Here is a 10617-nt window from a genome sequence, read left to right as displayed (position 1 = left end):
TGGTCTGAAAAGGTAGAAGAGTAGATAATTATGTCATCTAAATATACCTCGCAATAGCGGGACCTTATTCCATTCAGGACTCTATTCATCAGGCGTTGAAAGGTTGCAGGTGCATTTTTCAACCCGAATGCCATTACTAAAAACTCGTAGAGTCCTTCGCTAGTAATGAAGCTTGTCTTGGCCCTATCGCTCTCTTTTACCGGTACTTGCCAGTACCCTGACGACAAATCCAGTGTAGTAATGAATTTGGCCTTTTTTAGCGAATTCAACAAGTCTGAAATGATAGGTAAAGGAAATTTATCTGTTACTGTTATACTATTTAACTTACGATAATCTACACACAGTCTCCAGTCTCCCGTCTTCTTCTTTACCATCACTACAGGAGAAGCCCATGGCGAATTGGAAGGTCTGATTATCCCTTCTCTGAGCATTTCTGCTATTTGCCTTTGCATTTCCTTTTGCTTTACAGGCGAATACCTATACGGTCTGCTCGAAACTGGTGGGGCATTCCCCGTCTCGATGGCATGTTCTACGTAGTTGGTGAGTCCAGGTTGGTCACTAAAAATATGCAAGAATTTATTCAAAACAGTTTTTAGTTTTGTTAAATTTTCTCCTTTCAATGGCGTCTGCAATTCCTTTAAGTCGCATTTAATACCTACCCCTGCATCGGGGATAGCAATTTCCATTTCTAAGTTACGAAAATCCAACAATACCTTATATTTTTGTAGGAAGTCTCTTCCAAGCAGGCATGGAAGTAAGAGTCCGTCAATCACAACGAGTTCATGGGGCAATAAGGTACCATTTAATCGAAGATTGGCCATAAATCTGCCCTTTGTTTTATAGTACCTGCCCTTTATGGCTAATTTAATGTCAGGGCCTGGGCGAAGAATTATCCCCGGGGATTTTCGAATAATTTGGCGCCATATGTCCGCACTTATTAGTGAATGGTCTGCACCAGTGTCAATTCTAGCTTTAGTCATTAAATCGTTAATAATTAATGTTAGTTCTGGTAAGTTTGTTTTAGTTTTTAGTATTAGCCCCAGTTGAGAGGGTTTTTCATACCTCGAGGACCAAGCCTCCCTTCTTGGCCTCGGTATTAATGTTGTATATATATATATATATATATATATATTTATTTATTTATTATATTTTTTAGAGCTTTTTTACATGTATGGTGGATAAGTCTCGAATGGTAGGTATTGCATGAATTTTTAATTACTTATCTTCTTAAACGAAGTATTAAGAAAAATATGCATGTGAATTCAATTTCAAATAATGTTACATTCAATTTAAAATATAGGTCAATGACACAAACTATAAGAAAATTGAAGAACATACAGTAAGTTATACAATTTTTCTACATATAAACAATAATATATGGAGATATACCTAAAAATAATTGATTTCTTATCATCTTCCATGACTTCACATTGGTTTCTTATGTTTTCATCACAAGAAAAGACACAATTGGCAGCAAAAACATTTATTCAAACTTTGTCATATGTTTCGGCACATAAGCCCTCATCTGAAAAACAACAAAGTTCACAGTTAGGGTACTTCTAGTGGCAAAAAGCTAAGTAAACAAACCAATGCCATTCTTTGATTAATGTGTATATCATTCGTTACGTAGCTGGAGGGCGTAGCTATAGTATGTGTGTAGCTATCAAATCAGATATCTCCGGGTCCTCTCTCAAAAATCTTTTGAAATATAACATAATATATGTACAAAAAGATACGAAAATACTCCAAAATTAAACGTTAAAAATTACATATTTTTCAAAATATATAAGTAATAAAAGATAACTGCGTTATATGAAACAATGGGCAGGAATCCCTGACCTCCTCTAAATAAGGGTCTGATGCAGCTACTTAGAAAAATTTTTAAATGTTTCTGATGCTGATGTGAGTCTTAGTTTTTTTTTTGAGATTAAAACATAAGGAACGACTGATTTCAGACATTGTTTTATATCTTCTATATATTTTAATATATTAATTGAAAATGAGTTTCTGTTTGTTCAACTTAGTTTGAGTAAACGACTAGGGGTAAAAATATGTTTCAGGTATCAAATTAAAGCTCTTATCCTATAGGTGATGCCGCCGAAGAGAAATTTGAGAAAGGTACAATAATTCAGGCGTGGCGAAGTGGCAAATGCACAATTTAAGTCTACGGGACAAACATATCGAAGGACACTCCCTGTTAACATTAACCCGAGCAAATTTTTTTCTTATGTAGTTTCATTATTGTAAACACCGAGGTCGATAAATGTACATATTAGATCATTGTGGCCCATCAGTGGCAGAGAACGGTTCCGTTCTCTGAACACTGGAAGTTCAGTCGTGGGTTCGCGCTCCGCTCGGACAGGCTGGCCACGTGGAGTTTTCCGGGGTTTTCTCCACGTCCGTAAAGCCTGAATAGGGGCCAGTTATCCTTAAAAGATCTCCCGGAAGGAATTATCATAACAACACAAACGACTATTGATAGACGACAAATGTGTCACACTTTTCAAGGAGGCGAAGTACATTGAGTAGCTCATAGCCAAGACAAGATCACCGTTTTCTTTATAACTCTCTCCCAACTCAACCTCACTAAGCCGCTTCCTCTTAAAAGCCGAAGTAACGTCGGCATACGCAGCTACTGTATTGTTGTTAATTGCAAAAGTTCATAAATATAAAATTTTATATGTATGCCAATATAAATAATTATTCTTTTTTCAGGAAAAATGTAAAGAAATATTAAAGAACAAAACACAGGTATATTTTTATTTTATTCGTTTGGAAACAATAAAATAATTAATTATTTACACATTTTTAAAATAATTTACAATTCTTACAATTTTTTAAAGGAAATAATAGCTACGGATTGCAGTAACGAAGGAATAAACGTAGCTGAAAAGGTAAATGTTTATCGCAATAAATTATTTTATTTTTCAAAACAAAATTAAATTTAATATTTACTTTACTTTTTATAGATGAAGATATGCTGGGAAGAAGCAAAGCGTAAATGGGTAAGAAAATAATATACAGTCAAATCGCTTTAGCAGAAGAGTATTGTTGCAGAGAGATTTATTTTTGCAGCGAGTGTTTTTAAAAAATTAAAGCTGGCACAAGTTCTTGCTCTTCTTTCCTGGCACTCGAACAGGAGGTTAAGCTGTGTTCTGCTACATAAAAAGCTCCGTGTTAATTAATACAGTACATTCCACCTTTACCATCTAATCGAAAACCATCGTTAATTAAACGAGCTGTCCTGTTTTCCTTCAGTTATGTAATGTTAAAATTACGTTCCAGAAAAAAAAATAGTCATATAATACCACACAGAGGTTATCACAGAGGCATTTTAATAATTATAATATTAATTATAAAATGGGGCCTACTGCATGCCAAATTAGTGAAACCACTGACAATAGAAGTTGGTCTCGAGTTGACGAATGGTCAACGTCCTGGCCACGTGAAGTTTTCGGGCTTTTTTCACGTGTCCAACACATAAATAAAGGTTAATATTCCGAAGAAAGTCCTTCCGGTTGGCTTGATAGATCGACCAAGTATGGCATGCCTTATTCCATCAATCAAATCGTAAAACCTGTGATTGTAAATATAGAGGTGGTAAAGCACGTAATTACACTTACTAATGAATTAACGAATTGCATTACATAAATTGCACAATTAAGTTTAATTAGTATTATTATGGATTTTTAAGTAAATGATTATTTTCAAATTTGAAATTAATTTTATTTTTAAAAATTACTTTTTACTTTGCACCACTTCCATTTTCATTACAATAACTTTTTTTTTTTTAATCTAAAAGTTAACTGCAAAATACATTTGTGAAAATAAAGAATTATATTTGAATTTTTTTTATGTTTTCAACTTTTAGTTGCCCAATGCTACATTTAGTTTTTATTTAACTATTTAAATTTATATAAATATATTACTGTTAAATAAATATAATAAATGCATTAAAATGATTTCGTATTCCTTAACAGCAAGAACGGATGAAGGGCCGAGGGCAAGACCAGTGGGTCGGCCATGGGCAAGGCCAGTGGGTCGGCCATGGGCAAGGCCAGTGGGTCGGCCAAGGGCAGGGCCAAATGCCGACCGTTTTAAGTGACAAACTACAGCACTAGGACATCCAGGATGGAATCCGGACGGGAGGAAAGAATTAAAAAATAAACCAAAGATTTATAAATTCAAATGCTAAGACTATCTTCAAACGTAATTCAAAATAACCTTAAATGGATTCGAAGTTTAATAATTTTAAAAATATATTGTTAGCACCCTACAATTTTTAAATAGATGATTATTTAATTGATATTTAAATCAATACATAAAGACAAATTGGTAAAGTTTGCAAGTCGAAACGTGTTGATAATAAAAATATTTCTGTCAGTATGGCTTTCTTTTTTGTTTAATGTGTAAGTCAACACGTAAGCGTATTAGTAGATGCTGACATGTGTACACTTATATAATGCTCACTGCTGAAACAACTTTCTGCTCAAATTATTGATAGGTTAACGTGAGACACGCGTATTCAAGAGAGCAGAGGAAAAATATCTAGCTCCTTGACCATAAAATGAAGATAATATTAATATTGTTACGCACAAAGATGGATATTCAATTAACATAGACAGTAGCCACATTTTCGCCCATTAGTAGTAGTTTCGACCCACAATACGGTTCATCAACATGAGATTGGGAAGGGAAACATCTTGATCATTACTATCCATAATAAGTTGTGAGACTTTAGTGGATTCGAATCTGGTTTTTGGTTGAAACTTTATCACACAGCCTTCTGGAAAAATTAGCTCATCTAAATTACATTTGGCAGCCATTACAGATTTTTGATATACCCAAGATGGAAAACGCTGGGCTGAGGAAGCACGTAGTGGAATAGAAATTTTGTGGAGCCGGGTGGTGATGGTAAAAGCCCTACGTATCCGAGATCATCCCCGAGAATTTCCCCTGGCTTTTCGATCTGTTTGTGAATTTTCAATTTTAGCATGCCCCCGTTTCAATGGGAAGGGTTTTCTACCAATAGCAGGAAGACGTGGATGGAGTCAGAACTCTGACGTAGTTCATACCCTTTACCGCTGAAGAATATATTTTGGGATTTTACTTAATTAAGACACAAAAGTTAATATTTATACGAACGTTTTTTAGAATATAACTTTCCGAATAAACCAGTGGCCGAGTGAATAAAACCACAGAACACTGGTCATTAGTAATCATGGGTTCACGCTAAGTTTTCCGGGTTTTTTCACGTTTGTAAATAAGAACCAGTTTCTGAAAAAAGTCCTCCCGGAATACATTCCCTCAATAGATAGTCAAGGTGTCCACGTTGTCTTTACCAAATAAACCGTAACAGCAAAATGGACGTTATGCATTGTGGTTACGTTAATTAAATAGAAGAAGACCATCATCGAAAATGTAAATCGCAGGTTAAAACGATCTCTTAGTCAAAACATTATTTCAAATACACCAAATGCAAAAGGTTGCACTTAATCCAACTAATCTCACTAAAATTGGGTTATCTTAAATATGTTTAATGTTAAAATAAAATGTTAATGTTTATATTTGTGTTTAATATAAACTTCTGACATATAGTAATCTGGATCTATAAATTTCCTTATTAGTAGCGCACTCAAATTGTAATTTTGGGGGAGCAGAGCTGAACAGATAAAAAATTCTTAACGCGAATTCAAGAAAATTCCCACTTTATGTGACCATCAATTCATACGTATTATAGAAATAGAAGGCAGAACAATATAACTAAAAATATTTTTTAATTAGGAAAAGATTTTTGGAAACTTTTCTCTTTTTACTTCGGTGATACCAGGACCTCTTGGTCAACCTCTAGGTGGGCCACTGTACCCTATCCTAACAAAATCGTGCTTTTGCATATACTATTCTTTACAAAAGTGTACAATTTTACATTTAAAGATTGGAGCTTCGAATAGTATTGTCAAGATATAATTTTTAAAATGCAATAACAAATTAACATTGTTATGGTGTAATAATCGCAAGTAAAGATAGAATAAACAATACAGAAGCCGAAGTTGAATAATTAATTATGGATGATAAATTTNTCGAAGATGGCGGCAAGTTTAGGAATCATTTTAGAAATATTATCGGAATTAGATTCAGAATCCGAGGAAGAAGAATTAATTTTGGTTAATTATTTAACACAATATAAAAGTAAGAAAAAAAAGAAATCGGTATGCAAAATAACTAACTATGTTTCAGAGGCTGAAGTTTTTAGATATGTCTCGCATGGACTTAATGGTAGAACTTATAGCTGCGCGTTGTATTTTACATAATATTTGTGTTCTACAGAATGTTGAATCAGTATGGAGTAATGATGAAGAGAGAGTAGAAAATGGAGTGCAAATAACAGAAGTGGAAGAAAGTGTGGCAGAGGAGATAACATATGAACAAGACCGAGAAATGGGATATTTAAAGAGAGAGCAGATATTGTTAGAAATAATGTCACAAGCAAACAGATACAGAATAAATTAATCAGCTCCTCAATTCATATTTTTCTAAACTAAATTCATTAGTGAAATTATGTANGAAGGCAGAACAATATAACTAAAAATATTTTTTAATTAGGAAAAGATTTTTGGAAACTTTTCTCTTTTTACTTCGGTGATACCAGGACCTCTTGGTCAACCTCTAGGTGGGCCACTGTACCCTATCCTAACAAAATCGTGCTTTTGCATATACTATTCTTTACAAAAGTGTACAATTTTACATTTAAAGATTGGAGCTTCGAATAGTATTGTCAAGATATAATTTTTAAAATGCAATAACAAATTAACATTGTTATGGTGTAATAATCGCAAGTAAAGATAGAATAAACAATACAGAAGCCGAAGTTGAATAATTAATTATGGATGATAAATTTAGCTTTGATTCAAGTGCCAGCGAGGTAAATTACAACGTTAATTAATGTACTATCTGATAGTATACTATTTATTTACTTATATATTCAAGTATTAGTATATTCGATTTATCGTTAATTATTTTCATTTAAATTTTAATTTCATGTTTTTAACGGTTTCTTTGTCAAACTCTCGATAGTGCTGCCACTTTTCGTACGTTTTTACATTCACGTAAATNATTTTACATTTAAAGATTGGAGCTTCGAATAGTATTGTCAAGATATAATTTTTAAAATGCAATAACAAATTAACATTGTTATGGTGTAATAATCGCAAGTAAAGATAGAATAAACAATACAGAAGCCGAAGTTGAATAATTAATTATGGATGATAAATTTGGCTTTGATTCGAGTGCCAGCGAGGTAAATTACAACGTTAATTAATGTACTATCTGATAGTATACTATTTATTTACTTATATATTCAAGTATTAGTATATTCGATATATCGTTAATTACTTTCATTTAAATTTTAATTTCATGTTTTTAACGGTTTCTTTGTCAAACTCTCGATAGTGCTGCCACTTTTCGTACGTTTTTACATTCACGTAAATTCTTTCATATACATTAGACTCGTTATAATATGTAATAGAGGNAAAAAAAAATATATATAAATATAAAATAAGTCTATTACTGTTTACAAATATTTTTAAACCCATTCAAATGCAAACCATTAATTACATATCCAGCAATAACATAACATGGGCTTGCCCCACTTTCAAAATCAACGACTCAATTGATGAGCTTTGTGAAGATTTCACGAATGTTTCTTGTTCTGTCATTTAAGAAACTGTTAGTGAATGTCTTCAATACAGGTTCCAAGAATGTTGACATCAGAACACAAACAAAAGAGAATGACTGCTTCTTGAGCATTTCTCAATTGCTACCATATATAAGGAGACAAATTCTTAGATTGTACTGTATAGTGATGGGAAATGTGAGACTGGTGTCTCGCTACACCCTGTGACTAAACGACATTCCCTCAAATTGCACAACTTATCTTTTCCGGCCAAACCCAAAAAGTTCAAACAGGCACCTTCGAACACAAAACTCGTGGCTATGGTTTTTTTGGGACCAGAGAGGCATTCTTCTGATCGATTATCTGCCTCGGGAGAAACATACTGCAAAACCTTAAGAGTTACAGTGCACTATACAGAACTGTCCTACCTGCTTACTAAGGGAAATGTCTGCTCTACAACAAGTCATCCTCATGTTGCTCAAAACAGCTGCAAAAGTTTTGATGGGCAGTATTAAGCATCTACCATACGGTACAACAACAACCAGTTTTGAGGAAAAGGCAAGAGTTCAGCAAAGAGACAGTCAAGCTTGTCTCACGACATCAGCGGGGATTACATAAACAGTTTAAGACATTTCTGTCAAAAAGATTTTGAGTTACAATAAATCATCACCATTTTACGAAAAAACAATTCATTCGTACTTTTAAAACAACCCTTGTATTTCGTAACAAAACTACAACACAAAGAAAGAACAAACTGGAAATCTCAAAGACACAGTCGCCAGACTCTGATGACGTGCAGTGGGAGACATTTTAAGAGTGAAGGACCACAGAAGACCTCCAAAACCACAATTGGGGAGCCACCGATGGAGAGTCGGGACTTCCTGCAAGAAAGCTGGCAATGGAACAACCTCCACCTGTCTACCCGACCGCAAGGGCAAGACTGCCAAGTATGCCCAAACGAAACATTATTTTAGACACATTTCAAGACGGGCACGGGATAAGCACGAAGAAAACCATTTATCCGGAAGCCAGAGGGGTAAATTTAATCTTTCCAAATAACTAGATTTATTAGTGTCATCTTCATGGTTTTTACACGGGCTTTGCAGAAGTCTTCGTAAAAAGTTCACCATTTTGCCAGGAGGGGAAATTCAATAGAAATTGATATCCGTCGATGAATTTCCCGCTAATCTGCTCCCGTTACGTAAAATAAGCCAAGTTAACAGTTAACACCGAATGTCAGAAAAATGTAAACACAAGTGGTTCTCGTTAGGCTTCCCACCGTTATTCGACGTTTCGACCGAGAAAAATGTGAACTTTGACCTCCGATCTTTCGCCAGAATGCATTCGATTTATCGTTAGAGGGTCGATAAATTCGCCTTCGAAAGCGGCAGAGTAAAACTCTTATTTAAAAAAAAAAAGTCTGGCTGACATTCCTATCGATTTTTACGCCGACCCGTCGACACCTTTCTAATTGATAAAGGTACGTCTGCATGTAAACCGGTAAAGAACCCGCGACTTTGCGCGTGAACAGAACACACCGACCAGTCGCAGGTTCTTACCCACTGCACGAACCCAAACGGAATCGTAGGTTTTCGCCGTTCCCGACCCCGTTTCTGGATTTTCCAGCGTGACCGAAGGGCCCCGGATCAGAGGCCGCAGTCGAGGGGCCCGGGGCCCCTCCGATCGCTTACCTAGAGAGTCGGCGGGGGACGTCTCGTCCATTATTTACTTATTCGAATTGGAGTTTTGTCAACTTCGTAAATACCGTCGCCATTTCTAACGCTTTACCGCCGGATGGCGCGATAAGGACGATCCGTTTTATAGCCCAATTTCCGATTTTTGTAATTCGATTAAAATAATTACGCCCAAATTTAAAAAAATTTAGCCAAAAAATATTTTTTATTTGGCCCGAAATTAAAATATAAAATATTAAAAATTAACAAAAATAAATAAAATTTATTTGGAATTTATATTAGGAAAGATAATTTCTTAATACGTTTTCGGCAAAATGAGGAATTTTATTTTTCCTATTTCTGCTGGAGAGTTCGGCAGAGTCGGTAGATTAACTGGTCTTTCGACTTCCTATCTTCGCTCGTTGCTAAAATCAACTAGAGACAAATGTTACCACCAGGGGCACTGCAATCACAGCAAGAGCGCTAGATCGAATCGCTGTGAGGTCGAATGTTTTCTTTTTATTGAAAGATATATAACCTTCGAGTTCGATTTCATAATTTTTTATATGCATTTTATTATAAGAATGAAAAAGCTTTTATTTAAATCCAAAACCAGGTTTATGGATAAATAAATGACACTTAATAAAACATTAAACACCTTCCATCGCTGAGAAATGTTTATTTAATAAAATACGTTCGAACTCATTTACACCCGAGGATGGTTTATTCCATGAGGATGAAAATCTTAGTGTTTTATTAAATAAACATTTCTCAGCGATGAAAGGTGTTTAATGTTTTATTAAGTGTTTTGAAAACGCTGAGTTTGATATTTAGTTAACAATACGAAGTTGTAAAACCATTTGTTGTCTCAATTTACATATTTTAAATGCATTTATTGACAAATCCATAGTTTTGTTTATAAAATCGTACTGCCTGCTGTGTTACCAGCTTAGAGGTATGAAGGAGTACATGTCAGGAGTTGCAATTTGACACAGAGTATTAGGTGCTTAAATCATGCGCGCATAAGAAAACCAGATTTATAGGAACTTGCGACCGAGAACAGAGTCAAAATAAAATACAAAATGGCGACTCTTTCTACAAACAGGCAAACCGAGTCAGGTGGTGAGAGTACCACCCACAGTCGTTCCAGGAAGTGGACTCTAACCCTAGGACTGAAAACGTAGTATTTTCTTTGTTAAATAAAATTTGTAATCTAATTTTGTAAATTTGGGAGTGCTTTAAATATGACATTAAAACATGGTTTGATGTCGT

The 10617-nt window shown here is 34.6% G+C and overlaps 1 protein-coding gene across 1 annotated transcript; it reads left to right on the top strand.

The window, feature by feature from the left end:
* The first annotated feature begins 1147 nt into the window (after nt 1-1147).
* LOC111633462 lies at nt 1148-4725 on the top strand. The gene is made up of 6 exons (XM_023378030.1): nt 1148-1192; nt 1301-1339; nt 2716-2751; nt 2844-2894; nt 2970-3005; nt 3981-4725. The coding sequence occupies exons 1-6, from the start codon at nt 1172-1174 to the stop codon at nt 4119-4121; spliced, it is 324 nt and encodes a 107-aa protein (XP_023233798.1). The 5' UTR covers nt 1148-1171; the 3' UTR covers nt 4122-4725.
* The last annotated feature ends 5892 nt before the right edge of the window (nt 4726-10617 follow it).

This window comes from Centruroides sculpturatus, unplaced genomic scaffold (assembly GCF_000671375.1).
Source record: "Centruroides sculpturatus isolate CEXI.00-Female unplaced genomic scaffold, Cexi_2.0 scaffold614, whole genome shotgun sequence".
NCBI classification, from domain to species: domain Eukaryota; kingdom Metazoa; phylum Arthropoda; class Arachnida; order Scorpiones; family Buthidae; genus Centruroides; species Centruroides sculpturatus.
Note: the sequence above shows the minus strand (reverse complement) of the source record. Positions and strands in the feature narration are given on the sequence as shown.